Raw genomic sequence first — 20,231 nt, 5'->3', positions numbered from 1 at the left:
GCACAATATGTGAACTGCAATGCATACGAATAAGATGTACCATGTTATGATGTTTGGACACACGTTTCTTGTTTCCCCTAAGGGTTTAATAAGCTTAGGAGCTAGGGTATAGTACGTAGACACGTATGTAATCTTCACATGGTAACGAGTAATGGATATAATTGACTATATAATGCACAATTTGTGAACTGCAATGCATACGAACAAGATGTGCTGTGTTATGATGTTTGACACACGTTTCTTGTTTCCCCTAAGGGTTTAATAAGCTTAGGGGCTAGGGTATAGTACGTACGCATTAATAACAAATTATAAAACGATACGAATAATTCACCAAATTGTCACGAGTAATGGATGTTATTAACTATATAATGCACAATATGTGAACTGCAATGCATACGAATAAGATGTACCATGTTATGATGTTTGACACACGTTTCTTGTTTCCCCTAAGGGTTTAATAAGCTTAGGGGCTAGGGTATAGTACGTAGACATTACTAACAAATTGTTGTTATTGGAATATACGTATGTGCATTATTTGGTTTAGGTAGTGCATTATGTAGCTGTTAATTGTCATTATCTCAGTATATTATGCATTATTAGAGGTATTGTGTATATGGGTTAATCAACGGATTGAAGATTACATACGTGCATTTAGTAATGTCTACGTACTATACCCTAGCCCCTAAGCTTATTAAACCCTTAGGGGAAACAAGAAACGTGTGTCAAACATCATAACATGGTACATCTTATTCGTATGCATTGCAGTTCACATATTGTGCATTATATAGTTAATAACATCCATTACTCGTGACAATTTGGTGAATTATTCGTATCGTTTTATAATTTGTTATTAATGCGTACGTACTATACCCTAGCCCCTAAGCTTATTAAACCCTTAGGGGAAACAAGAAACGTGTGTCAAACATCATAACACAGCACATCTTGTTCGTATGCATTGCAGTTCACAAATTGTGCATTATATAGTCAAATATATCCATTACTCGTTACCATGTGAAGATTACATACATGTCTACGTACTATACCCTAGCCCCTAAGCTTATTAAACCCTTAGGGGAAACAAGAAACGTGTGTCAAACATCATAACACAGCACATCTTGTTCGTATGCATGGTAGTTCACATATTGTGCATTATATAGACAATTATATGCATTACTCGTGACCATGTGGTGCATTATTCGTAGCGGTTTCCAGCCTAGATTAGATTACTATTGTACCCTCATAATGCACAAAATAGGACAAATAATGCAACACGGGATTAATTACCCAATGTTGATCTTGACCGTCCATTTCTCTAATTTAATGGCTGATATTAAGAAGGAAAAAGGAGGAAATATAGGAAAAGGAAATGAATACATCCCTATAAATAGGATAATATTAAAATTATATTTTGACATTCTCTTCTTCCGTTGAACAATCTTTTATAGCCAAATTTCTTTATTCTTTAATTTTTTTATACTCATGATACGTGGCTTCCCTCGATCAAATCTTTTATAGCCAAATTTAGTACATACGTATATTTATCCGCTTTAACATTGAATAGTAGTAGTAGTAAGTATTTATTTAAAACAATTAAACGTTTAAAACCCTACCATTCTCCGCCTACCAATCAAAATCTTGCCGCCTCTACGCTCCTCCGCCGCCGCTCTCTCGCAAGTTAACCACCAGAGTGGAACGACTGCTTCAGCTGATTTCAAATAATCTGCAATGCAGCTGCGCTGCTCCTCTCAAAGTGCAAATTATCCCGTCGGATTCGGAGCTACAGTCACCGCAGTGAAATCGCGTCCTATTCCTCATATCAATCGCCTTTAGCTATCAATTCAATTTCTTTATATCAACCGCCAATTATTCCTCACAAAATGGCGTCGGCTATCGGATGCTATTCCCTCAATGCTAACCATCGAGGTACGGCATTTTACTGATAGTACTATTCTAATATGGATTTTTCACTATGCAAAGTCACTAACCTGCTGAATAATGTTGCGATCTGTATTCTGTAATTTCGGCGTTGAAATCGGAAGCAAATTTTAGTGTGAAACTGTAGCTTGGAAGAGTTTTTTAGATTCAAACTCCATTTTTTTGGTGTTGAATTTACTGAATCTAATATTGTCAGTTGTTGGTATTTTAGTATTTAATTCGTATTTTTGTCAACAAGTAACATTGTTTATCTTGTTTTTCTATCCTGTTTCTTTTGGCTTGTATGTATTTGATCTTTTTGTGTTAAATACACAAAAATTGATGTTTGAACTGGAAACATGATGTTTCCTTGCATAATACAATGAATTAATTGAAGGAAATGAAATTATGTAGGGAAAGTAATGTTAAAAGCTCAAATCTTATTGATAATGTGGCTTTCTAAGGGTGGTATTCATCGATTAGATTAGTTTTTTTTCGCGACTTCTTACTTTCGAAGAGATATGTTATTGCTTGTTAGGAATGCAGCTTGTGATATGGCTCCTTCTGTGACAAAAAACACAAATATACTTACAATCTCCCAGATGTTGATGCTTTTAAATGTATCTGTGTTTTATGACTTTTATCCAGATTGATAATGTGATTTTATTGTAGCTCTGCTTGATTTCTCTGAGGAGGAATGCTGTCGTGTGGTATTGATGCCAGTGTTACTACTATGATGCAGGAAGGATCACAAAATGGAGCTCACCTAGAGCAGGAGTAATCCCCAATTTTCATCTTCCAATGCGTAGCTATGAAGTTAAAAACAGGTTTCTCTCTTTAAATAAATTTTTCATCACAGTTATTGAACTTTTTTCGGTATAAAGATTACATACTGATGTCAATGCTAAAGCAAGATGTAAACTTTCCATTTGCAGGACTAATGTTGATGACATTAAGTCGCTTAGGTTGATCACTGCCATCAAAACACCTTATTTGCCGGACGGTAGATTTGACCTTGAGGCCTATGATGCCTTGATGAACGAGCAGATCAACGATGGCGTAGAGGGTGTGATCGTTGGAGGCACAACTGGAGAAGGCCAACTGATGAGCTGGGATGAGCACATCATGCTCATCGGCCACACTGTGAACTGTTATGGTGGATCCATCAAAGTTATCGGCAACACAGGAAGCAACTCGACGCGGGAAGCAATCCACGCTACTGAACAGGGCTTTGCCGTTGGAATGCATGCCGCCCTTCACATCAATCCCTACTATGGTAAGACCTCCTTGGATGGTTTGATCTCTCACTTCAGTAACGTGCTTCCCATGGGCCCCACGATTGTGTACAACGTGCCATCTAGGACGGGCCAAGACATTCCCCCTCACGTAATCAAGGAGATAGCAAAGAGCCCCAACTTGGCTGGTGTCAAGGAATGTGTTGGACATGACAGAGTGGAGCATTACACGAGCAGTGGGGTGGTTGTGTGGAGTGGGAACGACGATGAATGCCATGACTCGAGATGGGATCATGGGGCTACTGGAGTAATCTCAGTTGTGAGCAACTTGGTTCCCGGTCTGATGAGGGATCTGATGTTTGGCGGAAAGAACTCATCACTGAATGCAAAACTCATGCCTCTGATTGAGTGGCTTTTTGTGGAACCGAACCCAATCGGGCTAAACACAGCCCTATCTCAGCTCGGGGTGGTGAGGCCGGTTTTCCGGTTGCCGTATGTGCCCCTTCCTTTAGCAAAGAGGGTGGAGTTTGTGAACATAGTCAATGAGATTGGAAGGGAGAATTTTGTTGGGAAGAAAGATGTCAAGGTGCTTGATGATGATGACTTCGTTCTGATCGATCGTTATTAGAGCTTTCGAGTCTTTGTGGGCCCGGCCCGGATGCATTGTGTCTACCGAGGAAGTCGGGCCAAGTTAGTATTGATTTTTAAACCATGTTTTGTGTTTTGTATGGTTTGTTGAGATTCAGTCTTGTGCCTGGATTTCCATTTGATGAAGTGACACGCTATAGGAAGTAAAGGACTTCTTATTTGTCATTTATCTTTGATAAGTTTATCATACAAACAATACATCATACCAAGAATAGGATGGATTTGGTGAATAAAGATTTGCTTAAACAAATGAAAGAAGAAAATGAAAAGAAAAGAAAAGCAAAAAACATAGTGTTTATTGTGTATAGATGAGCTTTCTTATAGCAAACGTGATCACTTTGTCCATAACTTCCGTTACATACCCTCTCACCATTCTATACGCCAACTACTAAACTTGATATAAGGTGAAAGTCCGTATAACTCACGTCAATCAAAATGTTATTTACTGATTTAATCCCGAAAATATTGGTGATGTATAGTAGTATAAATTACCACTCACTATATAGTACTCCCTCTGTCCCATTAGAAATGAAACGTTTTCCTTTTTGGTCTGTCTCATTAAAAATGAAACATTTCTAAAAATGGAAACAATATTCTCTCTACTTTTTCTTCTCTCTTACTTTACTCTCTCTTCATTAACTCACAAAACAACACTACATAAAATATCGTGCCGAAAAGCAAATATTGCATATTTAATGGGACGGAGGGAGTATAAACTTTACTTTCAATACCATAAATAATCAACATGTTTTTAATATGACTAGAAGAATCTATGTCCATTTTATTATCAAGTAACAAATAAATCCTTATATCTATCCCGAGTTTTCAATTTGCTAATATGATTTGACCCTAATATCCCAATACGATTTGAGTCAGGGTTGATTAGAGAGAGCTAGAGACAAGTTGCTTAGGTAGGAGACGAAGTCATGATATTTGAGGCTGAAGTTGGAGGAAATGGATTGGACGATGTCGGGTAGGTGAAGAGGGGACTTGGCGAAAGGTGTTAGTGTCGATTAGAAAGACAGTGATATCAAAAGAAAATAGTAACGTAGGAGTGGTATGGAATAAAAAAATAATGATGCATGTGAAAAAAAGTTGATTACATAAAATTAAGCGGCATGTTTATACCTTATTAAAATCAACGCATGTAAAAAGCATAACAAATTAGTATCATGACACAATTAATATAGTAGTACTAAAAAAATTACTACTACTCTATTTTTCTTAATTTTAAATATTCTATAATATTGCCACCATAGTAATCAAAGCCATCTACTATAAATACCCACTTTTTCTACTGCCATCACCCTTCGCCATTCTAGCTCCCGAACTGTTCTTCTGCTTAATCGCATATTTTCTGGACCAGGTATTGCTCACCGTGTTATCACCCCAATCAGCTCGCGTTTTATGATTTTTTGCGTTTCTCTGTTTCAATTGATCTGATTGTGGCCATGGGTTTTGGATCTCTCCGATTTCAGTGTTAGGGTTTTGGTTTTCCCTTTTTTTAAAAAAAATTGGCGCTTCTGATTTGTTAGGCTAGGCGCTTTGCTGTGAAAGCGAGAAGGATCTCTAATGGCGTCAAAGAGGATACTTAAGGAGCTCAAGGATCTGCAGAAGGACCCTCCGACGTCTTGCAGCGCCGGTATCTTCGCCCTTTTCCCTCAATTAGTTTTAAAAACAGTCAGCTGGATTATGTTTTCGAAATTATTTGCTCGTTTTTGCGTTTTAGTTCTGAAATTGAGTGTCGATTAATGATTTCTGGAGATGTATGGTAGAAATTAGGTTACAATCTCGGTTGTGGATGACCAAATGATGATGGGGGTTTGATGAACTGAGCTAGGGGTGTATATTATAATGAGTCGGCAGCAATAAGTTGGTTCAGACTCGATCGAAATTTTTTGCTTTAGTGCTTATAATGAGCTGCCGACATTAGTTAGTCCTGACTTGATTGAATTTGCTGCTAGGATGCTTGTAGGCTGTGGATATTTTGTTGTTTGATTTTAAAAGATTTGATTGATGTAGATGTTTCTTCAATAATTTTCGAAGGAGATCGTGTTAGCTAGCTAAGCAGTAGATTTCACTACAATCTGTTCACGTGCAGTTGTGGTAGGATCAGTACGTGTTACTACTATATTTGATCCATAGTTGTTACTTTTGCTGCGAGCCTTGTTCATACTTTTCCATGCTGAGTGATATATGGTCATGATCCGTTATGTTCGAGATCTATATCTGATCCTCATTTTATTTAAACGTAGGTCCTGTAGCGGAAGATATGTTCCATTGGCAGGCGACGATAATGGGGCCTACTGATAGCCCTTATGCTGGAGGTGTATTTTTGGTCTCGATCCATTTCCCTCCTGATTATCCTTTTAAGCCACCAAAGGTATGCTACGAACTTACCATGCCATAAGAGCAAACTTCAATTCTGTTGGTCCCCAACTCTATTGTTAAGTATTTAGTTGCAAAAGCCAGGTATAATAAACACGAAATGGTTTTCCTCTGTAATATGTACCTGTCATGCTGTAATACTGTTAACTGTAGTGTATAGTAAATGAAAACTTTGGGAAAGTAGAGCAATTGCCAGTTTATATTCATAATATATGACATGTTACTGATTCTGTGTTTGTTGTACAATGGAGTTTCCCGGTATGTATTGATAAGTTTAATTAATGTTTGCTTGTTTTCTGCTCTAGTCAAGAGACCTCTGAAAATGATTATCTCTCTGTAAATACAGGTTGCTTTTAGGACGAAGGTATTTCACCCTAATATCAACAGCAATGGTAGCATTTGCCTTGATATTCTGAAAGAACAGTGGAGTCCAGCCTTGACTGTTTCTAAGGTATTAAGCACTTGTATTTCTCTCTCACTGGATCTTTTTCGAAGGCTTTTATGATATATAAAACTGTGATTTGATGTTTATTATTCACTAAAATAAGCTATCTGTGGTTTTCTACTTTTGTTGAATTCTTGAATACTGGGACATTTGTCTCTCTAGCTTTGTCAGTGATGGCCTTACTTTCTGAAAACCGGAAAGGAAAAGATCCATCTGTTTATCGGTGCCATTCTATCCATAAGATCTATTCCTATGATATTACTTTCTTGATTCTGTTATGTTGGGTGTGTACTGTGTACATTTCCATTACTCGAGCTATCATGTCGTTATCATCATTCTTATTTGTGTCCGTGTTTTTTGTTAGGTCCTGCTGTCAATCTGCTCTCTGTTGACTGACCCAAACCCTGACGACCCACTGGTTCCTGAAATCGCTCATATGTACAAGACAGACAGGAGCAAATACGAGACTACTGCTCGCAGCTGGACCCAGAAGTATGCCATGGGGTAAACTGGACAATCAACCGGATTAGGCATATCTTCGTCTATGGTTAATCCAGAAAATAAAGCAGTGTTTGGTATGGTATTTTGTCCTTAACTGGTTTACTCTTGATGGTTGTTTGTGTATGCAATACTCCATTTCCGAATTTGTGAATACAAGTATTCGACATCTGATCAAAAATGCTTTTTTGGTCTCAATCTAATAGCAAGAAATAGCTATATGGAGTATATTATTAGTGATCTTCGTATTCGTATTTGAAATCTGAATACAGGAAACACATTCCCATGTTCTCTTATTACACATATCGACTATTCAATCTATGTTGAAAAGGGCAATAAACAGCCGACACAACTGTTTTAACAAAAGATGGGGTTATGGTTTAGGATTTAACCTTCCAATGAGAACCATACTTGCTGATTCCAGTAAAACCTATAGGCAAGAAAATGAGTAAGGTTAAAAATTAGATACTCGAAATTTCTGTCTCAGTCATTTTGAAACGGTCAGTCGTGTCGTACCTGTGCCACCATTCTTGCAGCCATCATCTATGGTATCGTAGAGGTCTTTGACGGTTGCAGCATTGGCAAACCAGTAGTCTCTCTTGACGTGTTTGAGGCAGAGGAGCACTGACCTTGTGTGGTCAGCGCAGCCGCCTGCCTCACAGAATCTGGGACCTTCCTCTGCGGTGACGTTCAGCCACCCCTTGTAGGTCAGGCTGTAGTTCTTCGTGCCAAAACCCGTTTTGCACGTAGTCGAGACCTGGATAGCCCACGAATAAATTATACTACTTGTGATTCTCGTAATTGTCAAATTTAGCAAAGACAAACTTACATTGTGGAGGCAATATTCGGAACTCCTCCATGCCTGGGTAGGATTTAGATTCTGATTACCAGCTGGGTACAATTTGTCTGTCACGAGATCAAATTTAATTACACATAAATTATAAATATTTTTGTCAAAAATTGGTCATAACTGTTCGATTTGGATGTGTAATTTTGGTTAGGATCAGTTTGTTCGAGAAATTTCCTCCTCTGGGATGTTTGGAGTTTTCATGCAAAAGAGAGATGATATTTCCAGTCATTGAGTTTTTATTGAATTAAGAGAGAGAAGCATTTTTAGAATGATGTCCAACTATTTAACTGAAAATCAAAATTCGAAATACTCTCTCTTTGTTTCCCGAATTTCATTTCTAATATGTAAGCTACACTGAAATCAAAAGTCGAATTGAGAGTGAAAAAACACATTCCTTTTCAAGAAGTATTGAGAGAGAGAGATGATTTACTCTCTATAGCTGAGGCATGTGTAAGGAAAATTGCAATGAAAAGAAGAGCGCCGCCGAGAAACTGCCGTTGCCGATCACTTGCCATTTTCATGGTGGTAGTAATAACGCTTTAAGGGGTTGTACCATGTGCTCATGCATGTATACATATATAGGAATAGGAGTGAGAAAACAACGAGATTGCAACTAAAATATGGGATATGCTTAGAATACATAGAAATTTGGGACACAAACAATACCTATTGTCATTGCTAGATATGTGCAAGGATAGAAAGAGTTGATGAAACCGATGGGAGACTTCGTCATCTTATATTCTTAGCTAGAGTTGTGAGTAATTATTTTCAAGAGAGATGCAACCTTACCTTGGGTATGTTACATATATAAGTGGTATAATAAGACAAGTCAAACGAATAAGATAAAGAAAAATAATTAAAGTTAGTAAAAAGGTGCATTATAAATATTGTCCTACACTCTTTTGATAAAGAGATTCATTCATCGTAGATCTTCATGTTAGAATGACTGAAAATAATTATACGTTTTTAATGTAATTTTTTTCCGTCAAGTAATTATGCATCTTTGATTCAAAATCAAGACCACGATAGTGCAATTACTTTATACATCAAGTATAATCTATTTGCGTCGGGCTTTGGGCCTAATGGGCCCTATCTAAATCCGACTAAAGTAATAAACTAAGCTGGCCCAATAAATTGTACTATAAAATAGAATAAAGAACTTGAACTATTCAAAATTTCTACAAGTCTGAGCTATTTAAATTCCTATAATTCTAACTATTAAAAAACTATACAATTAAAAACTAGACTATTTTTTCAAGGCATGCAAAATGACTAGGCTATATTCCACTATGATATAAAAAAAATATGAAAAATCTAAGGTGTGGGTTTCGAATTTCAGATATCTATGGTCATGGATGCCCCCAAATATGAAATGTTACTCTAGAAATATTAAAATATAGGAGTATTTGACTATATTAAAAACAACCTGGCTGTCATCAGATAATGAGAATGATAACATTTATTATTTCCCAGGTGCAGTAACTCTTAATCTATCTTGAAAATGATATAATATTTTCTCATCGTCTATTTTACTAAACCTTCTTTAAATAATAACATTATTTCACCACCTTACGCTAATTATATTTGAATGAAACTTAGGTGGCATTACTAATTTCTAGATTGTGAGGTACTAATTCGAATCACACCTAAATTAATATATATATATTTTCTATTTTACTCTTGAAAATATTACTTTAATTTCTCTTTACTACAGTAACGTTTTTAATTTAAAAGAACTTCCCGTATGGTGGAACTTTTAAATGAATATTGGCATTTTACGAATTTGTGAAATTTGATTTTACAATCAAGCAATGGTTGTCAATTTGTCATTGATGATTTTTTATTAAAATTGAAAATCAAAATCTTGCATTAAAACGCATGACGTTATACTATAATCAGTTGAAATTTAATTAAATAAATGAAATAAAGTCAATGATCGTTGAATGAGCAACCAATATAGGTCGGTTTTGGATACATATCAATTCGTTGAAGCATTTTTAAAAAATATTATGATTGATATAAAAAAATCACCCTGGAATTTATCATTTACTCTTCAGTCTTCACCGAATATGCACAAATCACAATTGGTAGATTAAATTAATATACGAAAAAAATTTATATTGTACTTCGAATAAATAATTAATGTTTAAGAAGTATATATATATGAAGACATTAATTCAAAGTTGAAATCATGTCTACAACTAAAATACCTTTTTTTAAAATCACTTAGTCAATACTATTTTCTTTTCTTAATTACTTGTTGAAACAATAGTACTCCATTATTTAGATTATAATCACAAGATATATACATACGAAAATTCAAATTCTCTACTACAATATGAAGACATGCATTTTGTTAAACAATTTAAAATATATTGGCAACAAAAAGAGAAAGTAAAAGTCGACATAGGGAATAAATTGTTTAGTACTAAAAAAAATTCCTTTAAGGATATAAAAATTGAGATGCAATTACTTGCGTTTGAAAGCTTTAAAAAGTACTAATAATTTAGAATGCAAAAAAAGCATCATCAAATTAAGGACAAAATAACTTAATCTTTTATTTTTTGGGGATACTTCCATTTGCATCCTTTAATTTTAGTTGAGACAATAAAAATAAAGACGTTTTTTGAACAATTGTTGGTATATTTAGAAACACAATTAACGTTCTTAATTGCATTATAAAATGTATTTAATAGTCTTTTTTTAGTGTAAGTTCGTGGTTATTAAGAAAACAAAGAACACAAAAAGAATGTTTGCCCATCTATAGATCATTAAACATTTAACTTTGAATAAAGTATAAACAAAATTACAAAAATGCAATTCTAAGTTCAAAATGGACAAACAAGAAAAGGCCAAATTAGAAGTATTCAAATCATGAAATAATGATATATTGATATAAAACTAATACTGCAAGAACTAAGCAATTGGAACCCACTACATGGTATGAATCCTTCTTTTCCCTTTTCAAAATTATAGGTAGTATATTATTTTAATAAATTTCCCAATGACTTATTCCATTTCACATATAGTATTTACATTTTAAAAAGTGAAATCAAATTCGGACGGTTCACAATTTATTTACTTATTACATATAACAGAATAAAAGTAAATAAATTCGAACACATTTTTTACAAACGTTCTTTCCTCTAATCCTCGTGTAAGCTACACTTTTTTTTCAAACTAATAAATTATAGTAGTAGTCACAATAACAAAAAAAAAACTCTAATCTTGCAAGACCAAGTCAAATTTAAAGAATAGAGTAGTGCTTTTTTAGATAATCCAAATTACTAAAAATATTCAAAAGTGTTTGGACGCTCCTCAAATCATGCCAAATGCTTCTTTTTTGCCAATCCCAACTCTCTAATAATAAATAAATTTCTTTACAAACAATTTACAATCTAACATCAAATTTATGATTCAATTTTGTCTCAAAATAGTTGAATTGAAATGAATAAATATGATGTTAAAACGCTTTGACTTACTACCAGTCTACATGTGATGAAAACTTCTTACACGTCTCCCTCTCTCTCTAGATAGAAAGATAGATAGATATAAACACACACTGCACAACCACACCTACAGCTAAAGGCTAAAAAACAAGGAATCTCCACATTTTTCATACACAACATCTGTCTCTCTTGCTGGAGCTTCACAATTTTGTTCTCTTTCATAGGTTTTGCCGCCTTCTCTCTCTCTAAAATTTTCCAATTTTTATACTTCTTCAAGAAACAGTGAAAAGGTGAGACATTTTGTTATGCTTTCCCTTCTTTTCCCACTATCTCAAATCTTGTTTTTTTGGGCATTTGTGGTTTGAATTAAAGATGGCGTCCTCCTCATAAAAATCCTTTCTTTGCTTTTCCATACCCTTAAAAGTTCTTTTCTACTTCTCCTTTGTCTTCTTCCTCTCCATCTTCCCCTGATCTGAGGTATATATGTGTGTGTGAAAATCTTGAATTATATTTCTTGGTCGGTGTGAACACGTCTTGATTTGATTTTCCATGTTTAGAAGTGAGATTGTTTCTTGATTTGATTGAATTTGGCCCAATTTTGTGATTCTACATTTGGGAGCTGAATTTTCTTTTATCTCACTCTATCTCCATTAAATTCTCCCACATGTAAACTGCGGCATTGTCTACTGATTTTCGTGTTGTTGGGCCACACCTCTCTCTAAATTTAAAACAAATGGATAAAAATGGTATCTTTATTCAATAATTAATTGCAAAGGGGGGGCAAAGGCCCTTCCATTTCTGCCCCCCTATGAAAGATCGTGGCTTGTCATGTTAAATCTCTTATTTAATTGATGAAATAATAAAAAATGGTAATCATGTTTTAATAAAGGAGTTAGTCAAGGCTATGGTATGAAGATTGTGTGGATGTATAGCTGTTTTCTGGGAGATTACAGTTGTGCTAATGTTCAAAGCTCCTATTTGGCTTAGTCTTCGTCTTCGCCCTCGCCCTTGTTTTTAGGCTCACTAGTTGCTGCATTGTAGATTCAAGATTTGCTGCGATGGCTCTGATTCCTCTTGCAGTGTTGTTTAGGTGGTTGCGTCGTTTTTTGCTGGGAAATCGGTGTTTGTGATGATATCTTTGTTGTGAATTCAAGAAATGTATGGTGTTATGAGATGAGTGGAGTCTGCTGTGTTGTAAACTCTTCCATTCATTGTTAATGTGTGTGTTCATGTTGATGCTTTAGACATTCGAGATCCATTTCGTGTGGTTTTGGGGGATGGTAGACTGTTGACCAAGATTTGGTGCGATGGCTGTGATTGCTCTTGCAGCGTTGTTTAGGTGATCGTGTCGTTTTTGCTGAGAAATCGGTGTTTCTGATGATATCTTTGTTGTTGATAGATTCAATAAATGTATGGTGTTATGAGATGAATGAAGCTTGTATGTACCATTCTGATTCCATATTTTGTCGTAGAATATGTGTGTTTGTGTTTATGCTTTGGTGATCCATTTTGTGTTGTTTTTTGCTGAGAAATCTGTGTTTGTGATAATTGATATCTTTGTTGTGGATTCAAGAAATGTATGGTGTAATGAGATGAATGCAGCTTGTGTATACCGTTTTGATTCCATGTTTTGTCGTAGAATACGTGTGCTGATTTTGTCATCCATTTTTGTATGTGCAGCTGATTGGGTTTGTGTGCTGCCCTGGTGTTTGGATTGGATATTAAGCTCGGATCATGGCTTCATCACTCGTAAGAAAACGGGCTCAATGCATTTTATGTTCGAGAATTTAAGTCGAGTAGGCTAGTTTTGGGAAAGTTTGTCTTTGTTAGTTAGTCTCATGTGGGGCTAGTTTTTGTTCGTGAATTCCATGAGAGGGGTTTGAAACGAAGCACGAATTGGTGAAGAAAATTGGAGTATAGTTTGGTAGTATTGTTTGCTTTTACATGTTTGTGTCTTGCCTAAGGTGGTCTCCGTTGCCCTTTTTTATAGGTGAAGTTAAACAAAATGAAGAGGTTGGAGTCGAAGAAGTCTCACTCGTGGTGGTGGGATAGCCACGTCAGTCCTAGGAACTCGAAGTGGCTTCAAGAAAATCTCGAAGGTAAGTTGCTTGCTCGAGGATTCGTGTCGTTGCAAACCTCTATTATTGACTATATTGATCGAATGAAAAGATGAGAATGATTTTGTTGGTTTCAGAGATGGATGTAAATGTGAAGCGGATGTTGAAACTGATAGAAGAGGATGCCGATTCCTTTGCGAAGAAGGCTGAATTGTATTTCAAGAAGCGGCCTGAGCTGGTCAGTCTCGTTGAGGAGTTTTATCGAATGTACCGTGCGTTGGCTGAGCGGTATGATCATGTGACGGGCGAGCTCAAGAAGAACATTCCCTCTGATCTTCGTTCTCAGGGCTCCGGGGTCTCTGATGTCGGTTCTGAGCCACCTTCCACCGGGCCCTCACCTGACACAAAGCCCGCTCGCACCAAATCCGGACCTCGTGCTGCTGGATTCGAGTTTTTTCTCGGGAGCAACGGAAGTGGCTCGGACTTGAATAGCAAGGAAGGTGACGAGTCTTCGACGCTGGATTCTGAATCGGAGTCGGATGATTCCTCCGTTAATAACTACTCCAGCACGCAGAGCAACAGCGAGGAGGTGGGGTCGCGGAGGAGGGTTGTCGAGCTTGAAGCTGAGCTTCACGAGGTGAGAGAGAAGCTTCGTGTGCAGACGGAAGAGATCTCCAATGGTAAGCAATGCAGCCATGAGTGTTCCGAGATCAATCTAGCGAAATTATCAGCGTACGAAGATGAGTTGAGAATTGCAAAAGAGAATATGGAAGCGTCGAAAGAAGAAATAACGCGCCTCAAGATCGAGCTTCAAAAGTACGAATCTCTTGGAGATTTGAACGACGTCCTTTCTAGTGGAGTCTTGGTACGGAGAGAGACGGAAACGCTAGAATCGAGCATAGTGTTGGAGCAAGGTCAGGAGACTGAGCTTCAAGAAAACAACATTGGCTCGGAAGGCGAAGTTGGGCTGGAGCATAAAATTCGGAGACTCGAGCAGGAGCTTAGAAGTGCGGAGAAGAAGCTCCGTGAGTCGGAAGAAGAAGTAGCGAGCCTAAGGCGGGAGCTCACGAGCAAGGGCTCGTCCGTGCAGAATCTCCAGGATCAGCTGAAATCGGCACAGAAGGAGGTTGCAGTCTGGAAAAACAAAGTCGAGCGAGAGAAACGCGACGCTGCAAGGCTACAGGACCGCATAGTGAGGTACAAGACGAATCTCTCGGAACGCGATCAGGAAATCCGGGGGCTGAAGGAGTCGATAGGGAACGCGAACAAGGCCCTAGCCGAAGAAAACGAGCTCCTTCAAGCGGAGATGACGAGGATGACGAAAGAACGGGCATATTTGGAGGATAGCCTCAAGGAAATCGATCTACGATGCCAATCATTGGAAGATGACGTGAGGCGATTGAAGTCCGCCAAAGACGAGGCAGAGGCCGTGCTCGGAGCTCAGATCGAGCTGCTGAAGGCCGACATTGCCGAGAGAGACAACTGCGTCGAAGAGCTCAATGGAAACCTCGACGTGTGGAAGGTGAAGCACGACATGCTGGCGGCGGCCAGGGACGAGCTGAACGCCAAGGTCGCCGCGCTCGGTGCAGAGATCAGCTCGAGAGACGAGCATCTGCACGAGCTGCATCTGCAGCACGTCAAGCTCATTGTTAGCGTGGAGGAGGCCCGTAAGTCCGCGGAGGATCTGCGCTCGAGAGTCGTGGAGCTCGAGATGGACGTGGAGAGGAAGCAAGAGGCGATTCTCGAAGGAGCGGAGGAGAAACGGGAGGCGATAAGGCAACTCTGCTTCTCGATCGAGCACTATCGCAGCGGATATCACCAGCTGCTCCGAGAGGCTGTCACTGGACAACACCGGTTGGCCGTGACAGCGCGATGAGGCGTACGTCGTTCTTGCTATGATGTTTGAGAGTTTTGCTGCTTTTCGATCAGACGATTTCCACACCTCTTTGTAATGTTATTGATATTTTTTTTTTTGGTTTTTGAGAGAATAAACGATTTGTTTTAGATTCAAGAAAGTTCAAATCTAAAATCATCCCTGCATTGTATAGCTTCTTTTTCGCTTTTGGTTCGCAGGGTTTTTTTTTTATTTGGATCATTTAAACATGATGTGACAGCATTTGGAATGAATAATAGATATATTTAGAATTTTTATAATAGTTGCATCAGTAATAATTTTTTGGGGGGTTACTTTTTCTCTCCTTTTTTATGGTAATAAACGAAGGGTAACACTTGAAATAAACAATGATGAATAAAAGAAATACATAATCTATCATGATTTGTGTTTTTATTGGATTATTGAAAATCTTTGGAAGGAATCAGAAACACATCTAAAACTCAAAACAGATTTTCTATAAATGTATCAATTTTTTGATACAGTTAAATCATATAGAATTGGACACAGCTGTATTCATCCAATCCTATTTACAAAATCTCCTAAAATCCCAAAATCCATAATCAAAGTTCATACTATTACACAACTAGCTCTGTTTGATCACATTTCAAGAAACATTTGCCTGCCAACTCCCTCCAAAACACAAACCACATTCATAATCGAATGCATTTTCGATATTAGTTTAATTCAGATTTCTTCTTCTCCAAAAATATCCAAATTGCATCTGCAACGATGTATGTTTTACCTACCGTGTCTTCCTCTTCTTCTTCGACTTTCTATTTCCACCGTCGTTTTGCTTTCCTTTGTGCATATCCACACCATGTTTCCGTTTCTTGCTGCTGCTCCGTTCCTGCTGGTCATATTCCGGCTCATCATCGTCGTCATCTTCATCGGGATTGTCACTCAACTGAGCATCTTCATCAGAGCTGAGAACCAAGTCCTCAACGATATCTTCATCCAAAGCCATATCTTCTGTGTGCTTAGTAGTACTACTCTTCTTGTTGACACTTTTCTGTTGCCTAATACACCAAACAAATATATTATATGTCCTTTTCCTTCATTTGAGAGAGAGAGAGAGAGATGTACTTGGAATAGTGATCAGAGAGCATAGCACTGGCATTTTCTTCCACGTCAGAATCATCTTGCTCATCATCGTCACTTGATATCTTGCTCCCGAACTTGGTTGAGTTATCTCCAATGAGCACACTGGCCAAAAATTGCATCTCTCATCATAGATACAAAAACCTCGAGATTCAGTAGAATAACACGAACAAAAGGTATATGTGATTAACCTGGATTCAGTCAAAGCGCCGCTCCTTTCCTGGGCTCTCTGGCGTAGTGCGGCAGCATACTGGGACAGGGGGCTAGTGTCTGAGTTTTTCAGGTCCTGGTAAAATTGGTGGAAAACAAGAAAACAGATAAACGAGATGAACATAGACTGATAGCCTATACAAAATGTTTCAGTTAATTAAATTATATATCAGCAAAACATAAATTAACAGGCTAAGCAACAATTTGCAGCCGAGGCTTAGCATGTGGGCAACAAATAGAGGATGCAACCGAGATCGAACAGGAAAATCTTTTGTAAGGGAAGGAAATGGGAGACCACATAAGTTCAAACCTCAAGGAAAGATTCTGCTGCAGTGTCATTTGGCAAGAGTGTGACTGCCGTTCGCTTCTTATTCACAAAATCGGAATTCGCATCAATCTGTGTCAGATGGCAGCACAGAGATTAGTCCAACCAGAACATTTAGCTTTTACAGCAAGAATAAATTTCTTTCTGCGTAATTTCTAGAACTATTCGTGTAGCCAAAGGAAAGACGACTGTTTATGTTTTATAGGAGAGATCATAAAGTTCAAAAATTATTTGATATTTGAAAATGCAAAATGGAAGAAGTGGTCTCAAGGGACGTATGGCAAACCTGGCGAGTGAGGCGCCTAATTTCTTTACGAAACCTATCAACCTTCGTGGACTTAGTGAAGTTTCGCAACCGGACACCAGGAATGAAAGACAATTCCAAGAACGCAATAGAGTAACTCCACTGAGCAAGATGCTCGGTGAGTTCCTCAACCACAGAGAAAACACAGGCCTCCTGAAATGCCCGGGTCTTCAAGGTGGATTTGCTAACCTGTTGCAGACAAATCCAGATTTCTCATTGAAGGCTGTATCACATCATGAAATATGGATGATAACCATTTTTATTACCTTTAGGATCGAGTTAAAATCAACAGCTTTGCCTACTCCCCCTGTAGGAGGTTTACGCAATTCTTTAAACTCTAGCGAGTCCAGCAGAAGTAGAGATACAGGAATAAATGAACCCGTTGATGCACTGATCCGGTTGAGCATTCTTACACAACGCAATCTAAGTGGGAAATAACAAGCTGAGGGTACTAAACGAGCTACCCCAGTTATGATCTGTGTCAAGGGATATGCAAGTGGTTTCAAATCAGCTTCGTTGCTATATGCACAAACAACTCCAGTCCATAGCTCCAGGCAATTTATAAACTTCCACTGATAAACCTTTCGAAAAATTTCCTGCAAGAGTGAACGATAGTTTCTGTGATCCGTGACAGGATGAAGAAAAATATAATTCATGTTCCCAATACCATACCTTATTTGAAGAACTGGAACGTGCTTCTTTCCCCTTCTCTTTCTTGGAAGGCTCATCCTTCCCTTTACTGTTATTTTTCTTTTTCGTTGGAGAAAAGAGTGCTTCCTTTAGTATCATTACTAACTGCCTAATGTAAACAAAAGCATGCTGATACGCAGCTGGAATGTCCACCCGAAGAAGTTCAGCAAAGCAATTACCAAGAAATTGGATATGCTGCAATTTTGTCGAATTAACAAAGTGGCAATTTAAGACATAGGCTTTATACATCCCTTTGATGCAATCTTCCAGACAGTCAGAGCCGAGGCGTATGCAACAGTCTCTCAGAAACAAAAAGGAGACAACCGGCAGTGCACCACTCCCGGTACCCCAGAAATGAAGCGCAACCTTAATGTACTTCCTCAAAAGAGCAGGAAAAGCAGCCAAAAATACAGACGAGTATCTCAGGCGCCTTAACATGAACGCAATCATTTCATTATCGGTCATTTGGTTCAACGTATGTAGAGCATTTCCAAGATATGACTTCACCAAGAGATTGTATTTCTTCCATCGCTTTGTAGCCATAAGTTCCTTAACCATCTCATCCTTTCCCCCAGAGGATGGGAATTTCAAGATACCTCGAAGAATGCCATCCATTTCATTCAAGACAAACAGCATTATCTTATTGAAAACACTGCTCGACATGGTGCTAAACTTTGCTGCAGGGTCGTCACCACTATCATCGCCATAATGGCAAGCACTCCGGAAAGCTTTCAGAATTGAGCGAACAGCAGCTAATTTTGACTTGGAACGGATTGCTTCGATCCAAGAATCAACCATTGCACCAGTTATCACATTTGTCGAAGGCTCTTCCTCCGTTGCAGATTCAGGATCACTATACTCCGCAACATCGTCATCAACTTCCTCTTCATCATCTTCATCTTCTGCATCAGTTCGAATATTATCCTAAAACAATCAAAACACAATCGTTCCAATTAGCAATTTCATCAAATAATCACATATCAGAAAGGAGCAGAATTTCCTCACTCACATCCAAATCCTCTTCATCGAAATCCAAAAGCTCCTTGTCATGTTCTTTCAAAAATTCATAGAATTCAGGATCCTGCATACAATAAACCATCACAAATTAAACCCTAGCACATCATATAACTAAGATATGCAACGAATTTCAAAACATTCAACAAATTAACCAAATTTTAATCAAAACATAAAAGAGGGGAAATGAGTGTACCTTCTCTTGAAGTTTTTTCAAGGTTCCAATGTGCTCTTTAGCTTCTTCCTTCTCCATTTTCACGCCGTTTTTCACCTCACTTTTCACTGTCAGCTTCTTAGCTGCAAAATACAAAATTCAACTCTTTCTGAGCAAAGGTAAAACTTCCACATTTTTAGGAAATAATGAAGCTTTAGCTTTGCTAATTCGGGTTAATGTATACAACAATTAAATCAAGGGAAAATGAGGAAATCAAACAAAATTACTGTACCTTTGTTTTTGGATCCCATTGCAGAGAAGAAGCAGGTGGGAAACGAAGCTATACAAAACCCTAGTTGTGATTTCAAACTTCAGAGGGTTTATCACTGTGATAACTGGGTCGGGTCGGGTTGGATTTCCGGATTGCGGGTTTCGTTTTGGATCTTATAGTTGGGCTTTACAATTTGGGTCTTTTAGTTTTTGAGCTAAAATTTTACTGCAGGAAATTTATGAGACACCTATTTTTTCTTTTTCCAATATTATAAGTTTACAAGCTTCTTAGGAATTTATGACAAGTTGTCGAAAAACTCATCAAGTTTTGGTCAATTTATGATCGATAAACCAACTTTCAAAAATAGTTAATTACATTTTCCACAATTGTCGAATGTTAAAAAATTTCAGCATCTTGCATATTTTAATTTATTATCATAGCACATACATGGTTAAAAAGTTAAATTAAAGTTGTGATTGACGAGCGTATTAAACAATGTCATTTTCCGACAGCCACATCGAACATAATTTTTCCTATCACCTACTCCACAAATGGTGCACAGTTCCTACTCCATACTCACATCAAAATAAAAAAATATTATAAATATGAGCACTTTTAATAAGTGATGGTGGGTCCATTTTATTTTGGTGGGGGTGTGGAGTAGGAATGATGGAGTAGGGGAATTTTTCCAAAATCTGACTAATGTGATAATTAAGAAAAAGATAGTATTATATGAATAGTTATATTTTTAAGTTGCATAATTAACCCGAATTCGACCAAAATATTT

The 20,231-nt window shown here is 37.6% G+C and overlaps 4 protein-coding genes across 7 annotated transcripts; 3 read left to right on the top strand and 1 right to left on the bottom strand.

Annotated features, from left to right (window-relative positions):
- The first annotated feature begins 1,597 nt into the window (after window positions 1-1,597).
- Window positions 1,598-3,962, top strand: LOC121788106 (4-hydroxy-tetrahydrodipicolinate synthase, chloroplastic-like). Its single transcript, XM_042186981.1, has 3 exons — window positions 1,598-1,923; window positions 2,657-2,741; window positions 2,850-3,962. Exons 1-3 carry the CDS (start codon window positions 1,878-1,880, stop codon window positions 3,775-3,777), a joined length of 1,059 nt encoding a protein of 352 aa, XP_042042915.1. The 5' UTR covers window positions 1,598-1,877; the 3' UTR covers window positions 3,778-3,962.
- A 1,084-nt stretch (window positions 3,963-5,046) lies between these two features.
- LOC121788015 (ubiquitin-conjugating enzyme E2-17 kDa) lies at window positions 5,047-7,326 on the top strand. Its single transcript, XM_042186867.1, has 5 exons — window positions 5,047-5,163; window positions 5,333-5,439; window positions 6,053-6,180; window positions 6,532-6,636; window positions 6,995-7,326. Exons 2-5 carry the CDS (start codon window positions 5,370-5,372, stop codon window positions 7,136-7,138), a joined length of 447 nt encoding a protein of 148 aa, XP_042042801.1. The 5' UTR covers window positions 5,047-5,163; window positions 5,333-5,369; the 3' UTR covers window positions 7,139-7,326.
- A 4,158-nt stretch (window positions 7,327-11,484) lies between these two features.
- On the top strand, window positions 11,485-15,631 carry LOC121787627 (protein NETWORKED 4A-like). 4 transcript variants are annotated; one of them, XM_042186417.1, is made up of 4 exons: window positions 11,485-11,651; window positions 13,108-13,176; window positions 13,418-13,526; window positions 13,622-15,631. In XM_042186417.1, the coding sequence occupies exons 2-4, from the start codon at window positions 13,162-13,164 to the stop codon at window positions 15,358-15,360; spliced, it is 1,863 nt and encodes a 620-aa protein (XP_042042351.1). In that variant the 5' UTR covers window positions 11,485-11,651; window positions 13,108-13,161; the 3' UTR covers window positions 15,361-15,631. The 4 variants fall into 4 exon arrangements, with proteins under 4 accessions (XP_042042351.1, XP_042042348.1, XP_042042350.1 ...); XM_042186414.1 differs by having other exon boundaries at window positions 11,485-11,717; XM_042186416.1 differs by lacking the exon at window positions 11,485-11,651 and adding an exon at window positions 11,734-11,904.
- A 181-nt stretch (window positions 15,632-15,812) lies between these two features.
- LOC121785735 (nucleolar complex protein 2 homolog) lies at window positions 15,813-19,584 on the bottom strand. The gene is made up of 10 exons (XM_042184153.1): window positions 19,466-19,584; window positions 19,216-19,316; window positions 19,015-19,086; window positions 17,988-18,929; window positions 17,582-17,911; window positions 17,298-17,504; window positions 16,997-17,083; window positions 16,668-16,762; window positions 16,462-16,581; window positions 15,813-16,394 (listed from the first exon to the last, which is right to left on the bottom strand). The coding sequence occupies exons 1-10, from the start codon at window positions 19,482-19,484 to the stop codon at window positions 16,121-16,123; spliced, it is 2,247 nt and encodes a 748-aa protein (XP_042040087.1). The 5' UTR covers window positions 19,485-19,584; the 3' UTR covers window positions 15,813-16,120.
- Window positions 19,585-20,231: the final 647 nt, after the last annotated feature.

This window comes from Salvia splendens, chromosome 22, assembly GCF_004379255.2.
Source record: "Salvia splendens isolate huo1 chromosome 22, SspV2, whole genome shotgun sequence".
Classification (NCBI taxonomy): Eukaryota; Viridiplantae; Streptophyta; class Magnoliopsida; order Lamiales; family Lamiaceae; genus Salvia; species Salvia splendens.
Note: the sequence above shows the minus strand (reverse complement) of the source record. Positions and strands in the feature narration are given on the sequence as shown.